A 19,597-nucleotide genomic window follows, 5' to 3' on the forward strand; every position below is an offset into this window, starting at 1 on the left:
TAAAAAATAAAAAATAAATTATAAAATATTAAACATTTTTTTATATTCTATGATTACACATAATTAAATGTTTGAATAATATTTATTTTACATTAAAGATGTCTAAAATTGTTGACATTACTTTTTTTAACTAATCATTACAATAGTATTTCATTTTGAATACATTTTTTATATGTAAAACACTGATAATATATAATATTTTAATGATATTTATAATTTCTATGTCCCCCTGAAAATGAAAATGTACAATATGGTATTAATATACTAATTTTTATAATTTCAATAATCAATTATAAGATTGCATATAAACTTACTGAGACGCAAATAATTTATGCAATAACCAAATACTGAACCTAAAAAGGCAACTTGATATAATGGAGCCATGTTTGCTTTCCTGGGATGTATATATTTTAATTGCCAACGCCAATGTGCTGTAATTTTATTATAATTAGAACATATTTTAATATTTGTAATAATATAATAAATTTTGATTTTATATAATAAGAAAATATTAATAACTGATATATATAGATTTTTATGAAATTTTACATAGTTTGATTTCAATGAATTATGTGAAGTTTTATCAAAATTTATATATTAATCATTAATATTAATTTATAAGTTAATTTTAAATATTTCTTTGAATATATAAAAATATGTAAAGAAATTATTTCAATTGATTTTCTTGATAATATTATGTACATATAATGATAAAAATTTTAATATAAGTATTATATAATTTGTGAACTATATATATATTTATAAAATGATTTTATACCTCGAGAAATTAAGGCTGCAAATTGTCTAAATCCTTTTTCACGTCGACTAAACCATGCTGATAATTCACCAAGTTTGACATCGCCAAATGGTGTATCAGCTACAAGAATAAATAATAATTAATATATTTAATTCATTTGCACTTAAAGAAATAGTTGAAAATGATTTGTATCTTACGTTTCCCATAGTATCGAGAAGGATCATATGGACCATGTTCTACAGGATTATATCCTTCAGGATAACAACCCCAGGATTTAAATTTGATTAATTCAGTGAATTTATTTTCTTTAATCGTCATTATAAGATAACTAAATTATTTAACACGTACTTATATTTCGGACGTTTCAATGAATAAGTAAGTAATACCGCATATAGGTTATTTCGGATACAGAATATACAATCACTTAAAGATAAAATCCCTAACTATGTAGTTAAATTATTATATAATGTTTTTGCTAGTGATTTTATAAAAATTTAATAATTATATTATTCATAATAATCTTGAATTTATTATACATTTATTTACAAAATGAATTGTGATAATAATATAATAAATATAATGTTAATTATTAAATTAAATTTTATTCAATATAGATCAAGAAAATTTTTAAATTTGAAAACGCATGGTTTTATATGCATATATCTAATTTTAAAAATTTCATTTATTTAAAATTTTTATTATAAGATTTTATTTATATTAATATTATGACTTAAAGTTTAAATTTTATGGAATAAATATTAAATACACATATTTAAGATAATAATGATTTAATTTCAAAATAAACTTTCAGTAACTTCATTAAAATAAATAACTAACATGCATAGAAATTATTTTTTATTGAAAATTATATTTTGTCATTTGCTAATTAATTTTAAAATCTGATATTAAATTTATAAATTATCTTTTACATGCAAAATTTATATTGCAGTAAATATCAAAATCCTGACAAAGATAGAATACAATTCTACAATGTTTTTTTAAAATAGTATTGTTAATTATTAAAAGTTACTAATTATTAAATTATTGAATTCTTATTTAATAAATTCTCAAGCCGTAGGCGTAAATACTAAAAATAATATTTGTATATCTTCGATTTCTATCTAAGCGTATTGAATTTTTAAGTTAAAGTATATATGTACGACTATAATTACATGTAAAGTAATTGATATTTGTGCTCGTTGTTGATCAATTTATTTCTCTATTTCTTATTACTATCACTAGCCTCTAGTGATCATTAATTTTATCATATTTTTATATTCTTCAGATATAAAGATTATTTTTCTCCCTGAATCAGTAGAAAGTTGGAAAATTTGCGATTATTTTTTTTTTTATATTCATTTTCGATTCAATGAATTTATGTTATAAAGTTTTTCTTGTTAGCTTCCGAAATAAATCAATTTTTAAGTGACGGAAATCACTTTTCAAGATTGAAGTGACAATGAAGCTTAATAAATGACATTATAAATGTCGCTCCTTCAGAGATTTGTTTTAATTCATAAATATATGTCATATGTCAGACACTTTTTTATTCAAACAAGAGCGAATTTAGCTTCGTCTTGTAAATATAGTGATTCTGAAATTTTTAGTATTTTTGTTTCAAAAGTTACATATTTAAATAAAAATAAAATTGCTCGTTTAAAAAATTGTTTCATTTAATTATGGAAAAAATTTCCCATTAAAATAAATAATATGTTATAATAAAAATATTTATCAGTTTTTTAAATATGTATAGCTATTCGAATAAGTTTAATTAATAGATTGCGGATATTTTATTATTATTATTAATTTAAATTTAGTTTTATTATATTTTCATATTTCTTATTTATTATATTATCATATTTTCAATTTTTTATAAATAAATGAAAAAATGAAACCTGAAAAAAATTTGTATTTATTACGATAAATATTTTACTTTGGATATTTTTCACATTTTTGTATATTATATATATTTTACAAATATTCTTTTGCATTTTTAAATTTCCCATAAATGCAAATACAAATATCCGCATTCTATTGATAAGTTTTATATTTTTCAAAAAGTTAAATTTATTATTATTGTTAGGACTTTAGAAGGTCAATAAATTCTAAAAATATATATATTTCGAAGATAATTTCACATTTTATATTTTTTAAAAAATGTTAGATATATGAATTTCTTGAAAAATTTTAATAATAATTTAACTGTTTTATTAAATTAAATTTTTCAAGAAAATTTCATTGATTATAATTTTCCTATTTTTATTTTCGTTTTCATACTTCCAATTATTAGTATTTTTTTTTTTAATAAATTTTTTCATTACAATAAATTAAATCTTGCAACATCTTTCATTATTTTAACTCAATGCTTTTGAAAATATATATGTATATCTGTTTATAAAAACCAAGATTTTTAATATTTTTTAGATTTTTGGTGTTTGAATTAAAATATTTTTAAACGGAAGCAGCAACCTCCTGTTCCATTTCATGTAGCATATTGTATAATCGTGTTTTGAGATTGTCTGGTACTGCAGCACGTGGTAAATGCTCAATATCACCAGCTGGATTCGCACATTGTCGCAAAAGAACCGCCAGTGAGCTGGTAGTATGCTCTGACATTAATAGTCCAGGAATTATAAGAGTCCCTGAGAGAGTCCAACCGAGAAATATTTTCTCGCATATAATCTGAAATTGAATAACCGTTTAACAATAGCAATTAACTTTTCCGATATTAATTTTATTATTTTTATAAGTTATATTTAATCTATAAAAAAAATATATATATATATATGTTAATAAAATATGTTTTAACTGTACATATATACATTTCAATTATTTATAATTTGAGAATTCTGAAATAAAATGAACGAGAGAATTTTTTCAGATTAACTTAATGATTCATTAATCAAACTATAATTATTAATTACTTGTAAATTATTGTTGGCAACCGGTGACTCGCATCGTTTCTTTTTCGAGCAGAAAGACCTGCAATCAAAATAATCACAGTCCTCGTGTTTTTCACAACTTTTGCTGTCCGCAGTGATACGGCTGATAATCGTTTTAGGAAATACCGCGTCCAGATCGAGGAACTTGAGTTTTTGCCCGCCTAAGGGCAAACCGAAATGGTTTATCTTCACATCACACAGATGTATCGGTTCGGGAAAGTTGGTGTCGAGTTCTTCGAGCAAGTCTAGTATCATCACGGCCAGCTTCAATCGTTTCGCCCATTCCGGTTTCGAATCGGAGAGCGCGAGGACTGTCGTGGGTGTTTCTATAGGTCGTACGTATTCAACCGCGTAGAATGTCCCGCATGTGCCAATCAACTGTGGAAAAATGTCCCTGTCCTCGTACAGAATGCTCATCAGATACTCGTTTTCCTGTAACAACGGCCACAGATTTTCCATCTCGAGCTGTCGCCTTCTGGGCTCGGTCTCGACACGATGCGTACGAAGTCGCGCTAGCCTCTCTAATTGATGCTGAGACAGCGTCACGTTCAGCTTGCTAACGACCAGATCTTTGATCATGGTGTTGAAGTCCGTCTCGGACGGGAAGTGCCTCGTTCCGCTCGTGTCCGTCCAAAACAACGATTCGAACTGCTCTGACGGAGCTTTCGTTCTGAAATTGCAATCATTATCATATATATTGTGTATATTTCCGTTATTTATATATGATAAATTGGCGTATAACTTTAATCTTAATTTTAAAAATAACTTTAATTTTTCAGAATTTTGATAAACATTTTGATAATAAAAAATTTTAGAAAATCCAATCATCGTTTTTAATTTATAATTTTGAATTTATATAACATAAATCAAGATGATTTTCTTACTAATCGATTTAAAAACAGTTACATTTAATGGCAATAAAAAATTAATTAATTTTTTAAATATTTCTTATATAGAAGAAAAGAAGGTCACAAATAATATCACAAAAGAGGTTTTGAAAAAATTTGGAAAATATTGTTGAAAAACATTTGATGTGACATATATCGTGAGAGAAAGAAAAATGAACCTTGAAGCCTTGAACACGAGTCGAGTTGTCTCCCAGTGAGCCGAGAAGACTGCTTCTTTGCCCGCGTGCAGCGTTTCGCAGGCAAGCGAGTGAATCCTTCTTTCCGCGCATAGTGGATCGCAGAGAATTCCTATTGCAGCTCCTTTTTTGTGCGTGCTGCACTGAAATGAGAATAATGATCAGGTACCGTAAGAATAATTCGCAAAAATTCTTTCAAGTATAATCAAATTATCATCAATTCATTATATTTCATTTTTTAAAATTTAAAAATTTTTTTACAATATGATCTCGTTACTACACCATTCTCCTTTTTACATATTTTCCATTGATTTACAGTATTTTTACGAGCATTCTTTTGACAAAAGGGTTATGTCAAAAACTCGATAAAACGTCGAACTGGAATAAGGAATTTTTTTAAATTAATTTTATGACTGAGGCGAAATTTTTCGTAAATCGAATTTCGCCAGTAAGTTCTTTAAAATATTATTTATTACATATTTATTTTTTGCATTATATTCACTGATAGTTCGTCATCCCGTTTAGCATATAAATATAATAATTTAATATAAACAGGATAGCAAGAACACGCATAAACTGCTTTCTTTAAAGCAATATAATTTTACTTTCTCTTGTTTCGAAACGTTTGTGCTTTATATATGCTATATATATAATATTTTTTTCTTATATTATAAATATATTGATATTTTAAAATAAATAATAATAAAATGTAATAATAATCTATTGCTTTAGAAAATTCGTTTATACAAAAGAAAATCATAAATATGTATCGTTTCTTTGTGCAATTTCCTCAATGAAATCAAGTTTCATTCAAGATACTTGGACATCGATTACGACAACGGTATTTGAATCGCTCGAGCGATCTCCGTTCGCATGTAAAAGTCACAGTTTAAGGGATATTCTGTTTGAGAAAAGTGTATAGGTTATGTTTAAGTATCATATAAGTTTGTTTTCTTACGTTTATTGCGAACTCGAGAAAACAGATTCCGGCGAGAGTACACTATCAGTCAAAAGTTTTGAATCACTAACATAATCCAAAATTTTAAGAACCGAAAAAAAAGTTAGGTTAGAATTTTATTGTGTCGAAAATTTTTTCATGAAGGATGTAAATTTATTGATATTTATAATATTAATATACTCACTAATAATAAAATTGACGAAGATTCAATGTAAATATATAACTGGAAAAGAAATTTCAAATTTTTGATTGGTAGTGTATGATCTACACCTACGAGACATGTTACGTTCTTCGTTATGTTATTTTCTTCTAAAACTCGTTCTGGAATGAAGTAAAGTTATTGTGAGAGAAAAGATACACTGTTTAGGAGGTCATCATAAACAAAATAAAGAAATTGTGAGACTAGCCAAATAATGGGTTAATTTTTTTTTTCAATCATTAGAAATCATTAACACTTAGAAACTTGTTTATGAACAATAACATGATTTATATTGATACTGTCTAATCTAATATCTTAATACTTAATACTAAACAAATCCCATTATGATCAATTATGTAATATGTGTTGCAAGCATTAAAGATTTAATTATAATGCAAAATATATTATTTGATAAAATTATTCAATTCTTTTTAAAGACTAATTCAATTTATATTTTATATTATATTTATATTATATTTATGAATTTTATATTATTATATAAATTCTTTCATTTGATGTTTCTGCAATATATGTATTTTTCATTTAAAATATTTATAGAATATTCAAAATTCATGAAAAAAAGAAATAATCCTTATCATTGTTCCAGAATCACAAGTATGAACACTTGAATAACACGAAAAAAAAAGAGGATAGAAGTAGAAAGTTATATATAAAACGAATTACGGAATCACTACTTACGAAGCTTCAGACAAGCAAAAGAAATGAACCTTCAATGCAATACAAAAAAAAAACAAGTTTGCAATATTGCTAAAAAATTGTTAATCGAATTCAGATTTTAAGTTTAAATTTTATTAATAATTTTTTTTCTATTATTAAAAATTACAAATACTAAAAGAGAATTTTGCCTTTATTTTGTTTTTTACTTTCAAAAATTAAATAAATAAAAAAACAAATAAATATACATTTTAATCACAAAAATAGAAATTTCGTAAATAGACGCTTGAACATTGATTTCTATTGCTCGAATTTTTGTGTTTGATCCGTGAATGTTCAAGCATCGGCCGGAATGAGAGTAATAAAAGTGAATTATTCTCTTACTGTGTGGGCGATGCTTGGTTACATACAACCACATGTATTCGCACACGTAACTCGTTTCACGTGCGTACAATACAAGTCTGAATCCTGTACGTTGACTATGCAGACGATATTTTTAGTCGACGTGAGCGCCATGATGAGAGGATTTCTTGAGTAGAAGCGGCCCCCATAACGAGCGTGTCACGCGCCTTTATGTATCGTAACTTTATTGTATCGGATTGTGCTTTTTCGAAAGCCATCGCTTTTTAACTGGGCCATCCTTTATTATCGATCGAAGCTGAGATCCTACGTTTTTTTTGTATGTGTTTTCTAACACATCCACAATTTGAAAACTGCGATGGAAATTTAGGACAATATTAAATAAAGTAACAGAAAAATTTGTTTTGTATTATTTATACTTTAAATTATTTGGAATTCAAGATCATAAAAAAACTTCATAAACATCAAGTTTAAGAATAAATTTTATCTAGATAGAAGATAAAATTCATAATTCATGATATATAAAATCTTATGTTGATAGTTAGAAACATTTGTTCAAAAAAACATTTGATTAAAAAAATTGATTTAAAAAAATCTTTTATAATTATGAATATTCTATTTAATTATTATATTATATATTTTTTATATTATATTTATAATATAGTCACAAAATATCAAAATAAAAAAATTTTATAAATAATTTATATAAAATATTTTGAATGATATTTGTTTAAATATATATATATATATATATATATATCATTGATTATCATTATAAAACATCATTAATAATTATTATCTAATAATAAACAATTAATTTATTTTTATATATATTAAATATTATTAAAAAAAAGTGATAATTTAAACTAGTGATAATTTAACGGGAGGAGTATATTTAAAATATATTTAAAAATATTTTTTTTATGACCTCGAGTTAGATAATGTATTATATAAACGGTTTTGTTTTTAATATTCCAACATGATAATACTGGCATGAATATAATGAGTAGTGACACTAAGTTGGCATTCGATGCTTCGTTACATCGATGCAACCAGTGTCGATAAATTGAATTTATAACTATATTCGATGAATTTTTTCTATAGCACAAAAATATTAATTCACTTATAATTATCTTTGTATTCAATCATAAAAAGTTAAGCGATTATAACAGATGTATGAATTATTCTTAGTCAAAATAATTTAAGAATTATTTATTTTTTTAAGAATATTGATATCGTTTAAAGGATTATTATTCGTATAAATCTAATTTCTGTGGAAGACAAAAAATTGCAGTTACATGATATTAATCTACTTATAATGAAAATTTACGTAACTGAAAATCTTTTAAATTATTTAAGTGAATATTTCTAATATCTATAACAACCATACGAAGAATATATAAAAAAAATGTATAAATTATAAAGAAATTTATTATAATTTTAAAAAATAATATTTTATTGCGATATGAATATATAAAAGTGATATTTTTAATATTCATACTCAAAAATAATGAAATATATCTTTGTTTATGATTTTTAATTTCTATAAAATATAAATAGAATGCACTATTCTCTTCATAATCACAATTTCAATCATTTCTCACAAAAACTTAAACAAAAAAAAAAAGAAAGATTTCACAGTTAATTTTCATTATTTATCACTATTAACGCAAGTCGAAAGAATTTTCTCTAAACAATCTATTAATGGAAAATCTACTTTTCTATTTAGTTAATAAGTTAATACACATAGAATGGACGTACTAATTCAAATGTAAATAAACGAAACTGCTGATTTGTAGAGACGAGAACATTTCCCCCTCCACTTAACCGATGATCGCCAAATTCTAAAAATTTGATTGGTTGTATCAAATAAGCATTAGAGAGAAGTCGATAACGGTTAGAAAACAAATGACAATGTAAACTCAAGAGGTTAAAGATGAACGCAATGAACTAAATAATTTCTATCCGAGTTTCGTAGTTAGATATACACGTGAAATTGCATCTTGGCATAGAATCAGTCAATTTCGTACACGCCGTGAGGGCGCGTGCGTCTCCTCATTCCCTGTCCCTTTCTCTCTACCCTCTTTCTCGATTTCACCCCTTCGAGAGCGTGTCTCCTGAAGTGTGATCCTAGCGCGACCTGTGTATACGCGCCTGTACGCGCTGCGTGTACTGTGTGATTCGAGTATTCTCTTTTTCACTCACCACGTTGGATACGTGTCGCCAGGCCTCGAGATTCGTGCACATAATACCCCAGTGAAGGAGTAGATAGATGACAAAAAGCATGGTCGTGAAGAGGAGCAGAGTGATCACCTTGTAGTGGTACATGAAACCAGGGAGCCGTCGGATATTCATGATCCCGAAGGCTACTTCTATCTTAGGTATGTCGATAATTATTTATTATTTATTGAGACGAGAACGCGATCCTTTTGTTTTCTTTTTTTTTTTTTCAACTCTTTTGAAATATTCTTCGTCGTTGTTGTCGTTCGATATATTTGTCTCTCACCAGTTGTATCGTCGACGACGTCCGCGACGGCGCATCATGAAGACGTTTCGCGTTTAACCTGGCCGCGATCGGTTCATTACGTTGATTTTTTTCGACGTTTTTCCCGACGACACGATCGTCGACCGACCGGTGCCGTACGCTTGTGGCAATGCGGCATAATCTGCGGCACATGCGAGCGTCGCGACGCCGCGCCTCTCGTGGCGAATCTCTCGACAGTGTGTATTGCGCAGGCTCGTAAGTATGTATTTAGACCAGTTCACGGAAAAATTCGAATTTCGCTCGATCATCACTTAAATGTTACGCGGACAATCTTTTCGTACAAACGATAATCTAATATGTATTGAGTAAGGAGAAAATAGAATGAGAGGTTATTTTCGATGCGTTTGATTTAATTATGAACTCAATATTGGTTGTATCTTAATTTCCGATACACATCGAAAATGTTTTATTACACAAATATATTTTCAGATTGAAAAATTTAGCAAAATTAATTAAAATTGTATTCGATTTATCGTTGTTTGATTTGAAATTGACGGATTCCTAGCGATTCTATATTATTATTCGCGATTTCGCAATTGTTTCTTTACAAAATAGTTTTCAAGTAGAATCATCTTTTCATATTAAACACACTCAGCACGTTTTTAGGAATTGATATATCTTTATTGAAGAGAATTGAATTGCACTAAAAAAATCCTCGCATTGTTTTAAATTAAAAGTCATTTAAATTGCGTTTAAAGATTAAGAAATATTCGACTTGAGAAATATTTTACGTTCGCGCACGACATTCTATCTTCAACTGTTCTACATCTACATTTGCTGGATGTTTTATTTTTTGCTTGTTCATCATCATTGCGGATGTGTATTATATAGTAGCTGTATCATAGTATAGCTTGTTTCAAATGAACCGGGGGAGCTTTTAATTGGAGTCCATCTAGTGCTGCCTCCTTTCTCGTGCTACGAGATATCTACGTACTTACAATTAGAAATAACAAAAACTGAAATCTTATGATCAATAATACAATGAATGAATTTTTGATAAATTTTTTTCCCATGCAAATTTAAAAAAAAATACATAAAATTCTTCATTTTGTTCATTTATCAAATATATCAGTAAATATCATCAAATTAATAAAAAGAAAATTTTAATTAATTTGTTAATATATTTATACTATAAAATTAATAAACTACAAAAAATCTTTTAAATTACGGCAAATATTTGAATAAATTTTATAAAACGAACAATAATAAACATTCTAAATAATTTACCAATACCATCATCAACCAGATAATATAATTTTATCAAATTATCTTATACAATTCTTATAAAATTCCTAATGATCGTGATCTTTCAGAATGATCGTCACGATCATTTTCATTTCCACAATTATTTCCCTCAAAAACAGTCTTTGCAACATTATTTATCTACACACGAATTTAGTTAGGGTTGAAAATTAGGGTTACAGATATCGCCTTTTGAAACAATCACAATTGCTCGATATACCCATAATATCGTATTATTCACAATCTATATTACATAATCTAAGAAAGATCAACCTTCGATCCATCTCTAAGCAAAACTATCGGTAACCTATCGACGACGCTTGTCGCTTCGACCGCTTTTACATTCCTATCCCTATCCCTATCCCCTCCCTTCGAATCGCTTGGCGGTCGCGGCGTTTGACACGGGCGGCATCTTCGCCCGAACGAGATTGGCGTAGCACCGCGTTTCCAAATCGCGCGCTTGTATCGCGAAAGAGGGACGCACCTGCATGCCGCCTCGGCGCGCAGCTGCGACCTTCGACGCCCTTGTACCAACGGTCGTGCTGTGCGACGCCCGTCCTCCTCATTTTTACGCCGGACGCACGCACGGTCACGCGCGTGGATCGTTTCTCGCATCTCGCCCACTCTCTCTCGCTTCCAGTCTCTCGCCTGTCCCGCGAATCCATCCCGTCTTCCTCTCGCCCCTCTTTCCTTCCCGCGACCAAAGGACGATAGTGTGATCCTGTGAAAGGGGTGGGAGAAAAAGTGTGATTCGGTGTTTCGGCAAAGTTCGGCCGTTTCCGCCGGTACGTACCGGTGGTACGCAATAGAATCGGTGTCGTGTCTCCGCGAGTGTATTACGGTGATCGGCCCTCTGGAAGGGGCATCGGCGAAAGGATCGACTGGCGGAAAGTCGGTGAGTGGCGCGCTTCCACCAACACGCGTTCGCTTCCACGCTTCTTCCTGTTTACTTTGAACCACCTGCGCGACGGGGGTGGTGAAGAGGGGTTGGCCGCTCCCATGTGAAATCACAGGAGTAACTCTCAATGATAAACTCGGTGTGAAATTCAATGTGTTGAGAAATCAGTGAAATGAAAGAGTGAGATTTGGTAATTTTAGAAATGGAATTTAAAAAAAAATCGCTTTAAAATCGTGGTTCTTGATCTTTGTCGAAGGTCAAGGATGTGTGGTGTGCATTTTGCAGGATATCATTATTTTTGGTTTTTTTTGGAGGGAGGAGGGAGGGGAAGGAAATAAACAGTCGATTGTAACGAATGAAGAAAGAGAGAAAGAGAGAGAGAGAGACAGAGTTACAATTAATATAGGATAGAACTTTAAAAATTAATCACAATTGAACGAGTATTGAAAAAAATTGCTTTTTGAACGAAATCGCTGTAAAATTATTGTGAAATCACGTGAACGTTAAGGATCACTCGAGTGCTTTTCCTTTGAGCAGCCAACCCCTTAGATAAAGATTTTTGTAGAATAAACTGTAATTTATTTAGAGCTTTCTTGCACGGTTAATATTATTAGAGATGTTTTTCGAATAATAATAAATTCTTGATAATTTAGACTCGATATTAAATTTTAAATTTTAGATTAATATGATCAATAATGGATTAATAATAAGAATGATAACAATATAAAATAAGCGATAGTAATAAATTTGTTTGGATTTAAGTTTAACAAGCAACAATAATTTCTACTAACTATAAATTTATCCATTGTTTAATTTCACGTAAAAATATTCAATAGAATATTTATTACAATTTCTTGATTTATCATTAGACTCAATTCCCATGTATCTTGACATGATCTTCTCAAGAATTGCTTAATCATATTGGTTTAATTTCTATTTGTTTATAGGAAAATTCGAGATAAAGTAGTGGCAATAGTGGAGTAAGAATCGTTACAATTTTTCCATAGTTTAATGTTTCAACTTTTGATTTCGATTTTTATCGATTATTTCTCCTTATCGCGGCAAATTATAAAATGCAAAATAATAGCAAAAGCGTTTGAAATTTTGTGATTGAAACTACTATTACGATGCCAGTGGCATAGTTAACTTTAATGAAACTTGTGTTAAGTATTTCTTTTTTCATTATTATCGGATCGAGTTTAGATTACTTGAACTGTCTTGAAAGAGGGAATCTAATTATCAGTATATCTATTCTATTTCATCTAATTATAATTATTTCAAAAAATTGTATGCATATTGTGTTAGACAATCAAAGTTGTCTCTCTTGATGATTTAAATTGGAATCGAGTAATTTTACATTTTTAACCAACACAACGTGATCATTATCTTCTTCTTTTTCTAATAAATTTCTGTTATAAAATACAAAAAAAATCACATATATATTTATATTTTCTTTCTTTAATTAATTATCCTTCATCAAACTTCTTTTATTTATATCAGAAACAATTTCCAGAGACAATATTCCATATAGAGTCGAGCCTCTTTATCTTTATTTTATTCAATAATTTAAATCTTTTTTATCGACCATTAAAAAAAAAAATTCCAAATAAATATTCCAAAAATATTCATCGAATATTTCAACTCCCGTCCCACATGTAACGGAAAGATATGTCACGTTGTGTTTTTACCGAGGAGGAACTATAAATAGTTAGCACGAGAAACACGCTCGTGATCAAATCTATGTATACTTTCGCGGATATTATTATTTCAATGTTACGCAATAATTATCCTCCTGGTGCATCGCCGATGATTATTTGTTGAACTTATCGAAAGCATCGGACAAAATTTACCAAATACGTATTTATGCTTTAAAAATATCATCAACATTATTATTCAATGTAATCGTACGAACTGATCTATAAAATTTCCCAATTAAAGTTGCGCGAAATATATTTCTCTTAAATTATTATTTATTGGCCAATTACACCAAAAAAAAAAAAAAATAGTTGGAACTTTTTCAAACTTATCAGATTCATTTTCGTTCTTTATTAAAAAAAAAAAAAACTGGTTCAAATACATAAATATATATATATACATATACGTGCGCATACCTGTGCTTCTGATCCACTTTCGAATGCAATCGAAAGAAATCTAATAGATTGCTGCAGATTCGTATCGCGTTACAACCCTCTTACAAGTGTGAACGCGCGTATCGCGTTTCGATACAGGAGCTTTCTCAAATATCGTGCAAATTAATGCAACTGATAGTAGGAAATGTTACGTGGCGTTCTTGTTCCGCTACGAGCCGAACCTCTTATCGTCCACTCTACAATTTATTCGACATTGGTCGGGTGTGACGTCATAGCTCGCGAATCAAAACAAATTATAGAATATTCGACGTTTTCCGTTGTTTCAATTGATCGGCACTCGTACCCTCATTCAACTTTAAACTTAAAGCCAATTTCTCAATAATCGAGTTTCGTAGTGGAATTTCGTAGTAGTTCTGTAAATTTTGCGTTATTTTTCTTTTTTTTTTTTTTTTTTTAGGAAGGATTTTTTTATCCACAAAATTATGAATTTTATATATATATATATTTTGTTTTTACAATCATTCAGAATATATTTGTTCATTAATTGTTATAAATTCTGGCCTACGACCACTAATTGAATATTATTTAATATTCATTAATAATAAATTTCTTTTATTCGCATTAATTAACGTTTTATTAGAGATATTTGTATTGTCATAATTTTCAAATACGAAATTAATTTCCAATTAGGGATAGTTGAAAATGCGATTAAAAGTGTCGATTTGTTTTGCGAGCGAAGTGGAGGATCGATCAATGCGCTTGTACAATCCAACGATTCTCCCTCGCTTTTCCTCTCTATCGATTCGATTAAAACGTTCGATGCTCCTTCATTGCGTTGCAACGTTTAGCGATGAGATCAAGTTCAACACGTACTTGTAAATCAAATTCAAAGGGGAAAAATTCGTTTCATTGGGAAACGTTCGATTATTATTATTATTATTATTATTATTATTACTAAGAATAATAACGAAGATATATTTCGTTTTTAGTGAGGTATTCGATAAGTTGATTCTGAACTTCAGAATTGATTATAAGTTTTGAAAATGCTTAAATATTACATAAAAATATTAGATAGATAGAGAGAGATTTGATCGGATTCTTATTTCATTATGAACTTAAGAAAATTATATTTGTGAGTATTTTGGTGCAAAAAGATATATTAAAAAAATTCACGTTCAACTTTGAACAAAAGTTAATTAACAAAAGTCTTTGCTGTTTCAAATTTGTTTTCTGAAAGAAAAGAGAAGAAGTCAATTTTATTAATTGCGAGTTTAATTCATTCTTGAAAAAAATATGACATTGTCACTTGTTGCAATAAACTACAGATATATCGATTCTAAAATTGATCAAATTTGATCAAACATAATATAACGTTATTTAAAACCTGTTAAATTTCTTATAATTTACATCATCTTTGATATATTTATATTAGAATATTTTTCTGAAAATTGAAGATTAATCAATGAAATTCGAAAAATTACAAAGTTAACATTTTATCTGTCGATTATTTTAAATTTCTGAAAGGGAAGATTCGAATCTGAACATTGTCAATGTGAATCTGTTCAAATCTTACTCGCGATTCGCTCGATCCCATCACTAGCGACACGTAACGACCGCGTGTCGCTCCTTCCAATGTATACGCGCCACGATTGTTTAAATAATAAATGAAGATAGCATTGTTACCGCTATTCTCGGCTGCTCCGATTAGCAATCGGGATTTTCCTAACTTGTAAAGTTGCCCTGCTTCTCGCAGATGTTCACGCTTACTAGCTCGATTAGAAAATATAATGTTGCATTTTTGGTTCAACGATATCGCGCTTGTTTTCCCCTTTTGCACAACTCTTGTACAACACAGTTTCGTATAATTGTACCGGTTTCGTGTTAATAGTTGATAGGCAAACGTTCAAAGAAAGTTAAATAATATTGAATAGTGCATTCTATGTATCCATTTAGATAGTTTCTTTTTTTTTTCCACATCAATAGATACGCGTTATGATAATATAATAACGTATATTATGTGAAATCATAGTGGAATTTGAGTCACGTACAAATTATTTTTTTATACGTATACAATTATTTTTAAATTGTGATTATTATATTAAAATAATATAATAATTTAAAGATTTAATTTAATTTTCTTTATGATTTTCAATCTTCAATATACTATGTATTATATTATATGATATGATAAGTATAGAATGTGTATATGTTATAATATTACTGTTGTTATGGTACGGTTTTTATTTAATAGATAAACAGTTAATTTAAGCAGAATTAAATAATATTGGATAGTGCGCGATTCTATGTATCCATTCAGATCATTTCTTTTTTTTCCACATCAATAGATACATGTTATGATATATTATGTGAAATCATGATGGAATTTGAGTCACGTATAAATTATTTTTTGTGTTTATTATTTTGTACATTTTTAAATTGTGATTAGTGTAGATTAAAATAATACAGTAATTCAAAGATTTAATTTTATTTTCTTTATGATTTCTATGATTTTCAATCTTCAATATGCATACGATTTATTATATTGTAATATGATAAATACAATACAATGGGAGTGTATATATTAATATAGTTAATATATATAATATCTGTTGTTATATGGTACAGTTATCATCAACACGAGTTTGAAATTATACTAGTAGTCAGTCGGTTTGAATAGGCGTTATTGTACGATACTTTACAACAAGGGGGACGACGTTTATTTGTAAATATAGAAATCATATCGAATTTGATTGTAAGTTATGGTAGCCTTATGTTTTCGTTCTTATTCACTTTTAACTATTTCCGTCACTGATATACATGTACGTGTTATTTTCTTTGTCAAATAAACAGGATATAGGTTAGAGATTCGTACGATACGAGTGGAGATTCCATGGCTCGAAATAAAATCAAAAAATATATAGAATGCAATTCTTTCATTCGTTTTCGAGTAAAAAAAATGTGAATTTGATTCTCGATTTTTCAAATGCGAGTGAAATTAATTTAATTCTCGAACTGTAAATCGTTATTCTATGAATAACCAAAAAATAAAATTATATACATACGTGTTATTCTTTTTGTCAAATAAACAGAATATAGGTTAGAGATTCGTACGATACGAGTGGAGATTCTATGGCTTGAAATAAAATTAAAAAATATATAGAATGCAATTCTTTCATTCGTTTTCGAATAAAAAAAATGTGAATTTGATTCTCGATTTTTCAAATGCGAGTGAAATTAATTTAATTCTCGAACTGTAGATCGTTATTCTACGAATAACCAAAAAATGTAAAATAAAATTATATGTATATATATATTAATTGATCAATAAGGATTTCAAATTTTTATGAATATAATTATACTTTATTATTTGAAGTTTTGTATTTGAAGAAAAATCGTTCAAATACAAATGAAATTAGCTAATTCTCGAAATAGAAATCGATAAATGATCATTCCATACGTGAAAACAAAAGAAAAATTTGAAATAAAATTATGTATCTTAAATTCTCATTTTTTAGATTAAATAAATATGAATCTTCAAATTCCATTTTCTTCCCGGAACTAATTTTTAATCGAAAGAAATATATTTCTCCTTATTTTCATATTTACAATAATTTCACTCGAATTTCTAAACTCAAAGTTTCAATAATTATTTTTAATTGTATGCAAGAAAATTAATAATTACATATTTTTTAGAAAAATAAATATTCGTTGATTAATATTGACTTACAAAACGTAAAGATACAATAATGAAATTTATTTATATATATAAAAAAAAGAAATAATAAAATCTAATTAAATATATTTTATTTAATTCTTATCTCAAGCCAAATATAAAATCTCGATCCAATTTGTACCACGAATCTTGGATCATCCTCTGTGCATTCACAGTCGATCAAAGTTTTGAAATCTTGGTTTTATTCTTCTCGATCATCAAGAATTAACGAAGAATTTTCCAGAGTATAACTCGTTTCATCAGATAAGTTCCTCGCGCGTATTTTTTAAATTTTTAATGTTTATGAAAAAGTGCAATGTTTAACCATAGACGAGGCGTTTAATTTACTTCAACGTGTGATTATACTCTGGTCATTCATTCAATTCTTTAACAAGAATTTTGTAATAAAACTAATTTCCTTTTCGAAACCGAGAAGCGAGACGATTAACAATTCGATTTTCTAACTTTTTAGAAACCATGTATGTATAATTTTCACATACAGTGTATAAAATTTTAATTTAGGTGTTACTTATATAAATGTATAATATTCAAATAAAAATGAAAAATTTCTTTTTTTACGAGACAATTTGATTTTCTGATTTTTCAGGAACTATATATATAATTTTCACATACAGTATATAAAATTTTAATTTCGAAGGTGTTATTTATATAAGTATACACGTTTAAATAAAAATGAAAAATTTCTTTTTTACGAGATGTACAAAGTTGTTAAAGATAGGTAATTAAACGGATATTCGTTATTTCTCGGAAATTATGATCTTTCGAACGCGAATCGTTTCTTCAAATAACCAATTAACTCCACGCAAGAGACTTATTAAATCATACTGTCTCTCAAACAAAATGTTATTATGGTTATGGCCGGTGCACTTTGCAACTTGGCATCGTTAATTTGCCAAGAGGTAAAAAAGAATAATTTCACACGTAGAAGGGACACACACCGCTTATTACGTATCCACTAGTGACTAAATTTTTACCAACGTGATATCCAATTTCTTGGTAAGTTTCCGCTCGAACACAGATAAGATAGCTTGGCCGACATTGTTAACACGAAATTTATTTATACGAAACATTTTCACAAATTTATTACGATGAAGGTGAACCGTCCTTTTTCACGTTCTTTTTTTAGATTTTAACGAAACTTTTTTTTACGAATTTCACGTTTCATCTTCCCTTTGTTGTGAAGAGAATTAATTACGTAACGAGCGGTTATTTTAGGTTAGGAAACTCTCTATTAGAGATCCAATCGTTAGTATGTAGTAATGTTTTTATATTTTTGACAAATCTAAGGATCGAAGATTTTCGAGAGTTGTTCTAGAAAGTTGTTTCTTATTAATAGATATTATCTCGATACTACTTTCAATGCAGTGTTCATTCAGATTCTCTAAGAGCAATTCTCGAAAGTTATTTTTTTATTAGTGAGAATTATTATCTATAATTAGTTACCAGTCAACGCAATATTTATTAGGAAAAAATAACTCTTGAGAATTTTATATTCAACTAATGGATATTACGCCGAGAATTACTCTTTTACTCTCGAATAATTACTCTCAACGCGGTGTCCTAGGAAAAAACAACTCTCGAAAGTTTTACACTCTCGGTTAATGGATACTATGTTAATAACAATTACTTTCAAATAGTTTTAACACACTGTTAACTAACTCTGGCTAGGCGACCAATTCTCGATCTTTACTCTTCGATACTTTTATATCTTACTTTTATATTATCTTGAGGCACATCGATTAAATCTCATCTTATCACGATTGTTCATCATCGAAATGTTGAAAAAAAATTAAAAAAACAACTATTAGATCGTAATCATATGAAATTACCAGTTTTAGAATAACAACTTATTTTGTTTAGCATATTTTGACTTCTTATATATTTCCTTTGTGTAATAATTTTTTTTTTATATTAGTTTAATTAATTTTTGAGAAGCAAACGAATTTAGATTATTCCTATAAGAGTTTAAGGCGAGCCACGGTGCAACCGAAGCGTATCGAAATATTAGGTTAGCTTTCGATGAGAAAATTTTATCGATAAGAGGACGGTTCGATAATGATTTCAAAAATTCAGAAATGAGAATGTTGAAAAACGAGCCGACCGAAATCCATATC

The 19,597-nt window shown here is 28.3% G+C and overlaps 3 protein-coding genes and 1 long non-coding RNA gene across 9 annotated transcripts in view; 2 read left to right on the forward strand and 2 right to left on the reverse strand.

Moving 5' to 3' along the window:
* Positions 1-63: 63 nt before the first annotated feature.
* LOC107992735 (putative ATP synthase subunit f, mitochondrial) lies at positions 64-2,645 on the reverse strand. 2 transcript variants are annotated; one of them, XM_017048786.3, is made up of 4 exons: positions 955-2,645; positions 779-877; positions 315-431; positions 64-229 (listed from the first exon to the last, which is right to left on the reverse strand). In XM_017048786.3, exons 1-4 carry the CDS (start codon positions 1,073-1,075, stop codon positions 201-203), a joined length of 366 nt encoding a protein of 121 aa, XP_016904275.1. In that variant the 5' UTR covers positions 1,076-2,645; the 3' UTR covers positions 64-200. The 2 variants fall into 2 exon arrangements, with proteins under 2 accessions (XP_016904275.1, XP_061940010.1); XM_062084026.1 differs by having other exon boundaries at positions 64-431.
* Positions 2,646-2,873: 228 nt separating this feature from the next.
* Positions 2,874-11,110, reverse strand: LOC107992857 (divergent protein kinase domain 1C). Of its 2 annotated transcripts, XM_028664323.2 has the most exons (5): positions 7,000-7,328; positions 5,926-6,062; positions 4,766-4,926; positions 3,682-4,369; positions 2,874-3,439 (listed from the first exon to the last, which is right to left on the reverse strand). In XM_028664323.2, the coding sequence occupies exons 1-5, from the start codon at positions 7,031-7,033 to the stop codon at positions 3,209-3,211; spliced, it is 1,251 nt and encodes a 416-aa protein (XP_028520124.2). In that variant the 5' UTR covers positions 7,034-7,328; the 3' UTR covers positions 2,874-3,208. The 2 variants fall into 2 exon arrangements, with proteins under 2 accessions (XP_028520124.2, XP_016904460.1); XM_017048971.2 differs by lacking the exons at positions 5,926-6,062; positions 7,000-7,328 and adding an exon at positions 9,181-11,110.
* LOC114576858 (uncharacterized) lies at positions 4,810-5,568 on the forward strand. The gene is made up of 2 exons (XR_009832459.1): positions 4,810-4,948; positions 5,102-5,568. It is a non-coding gene; the product is annotated as an uncharacterized LOC114576858 (long non-coding RNA).
* A 23-nt stretch (positions 11,111-11,133) lies between the features above and the next one.
* LOC107992741 (glycogen-binding subunit 76A) overlaps positions 11,134-19,597 on the forward strand; it is a 123,807-nt gene continuing 115,343 nt past the window's right edge. For 3 of the 4 annotated variants that reach the window (XM_062083898.1, XM_062083925.1, XM_028664299.2), the window contains exon 1: positions 11,248-11,657. The gene's annotated coding sequence lies outside the window, so the exon portion shown is untranslated. Of the gene's footprint in view, positions 11,658-19,597 lie in introns of all 4 variants that reach the window. The other variant, XR_009832412.1, reaches the window with a different exon arrangement.

Source organism: Apis cerana, linkage group LG1 (assembly GCF_029169275.1).
Source record: "Apis cerana isolate GH-2021 linkage group LG1, AcerK_1.0, whole genome shotgun sequence".
Classification (NCBI taxonomy): Eukaryota; Metazoa; Arthropoda; class Insecta; order Hymenoptera; family Apidae; genus Apis; species Apis cerana.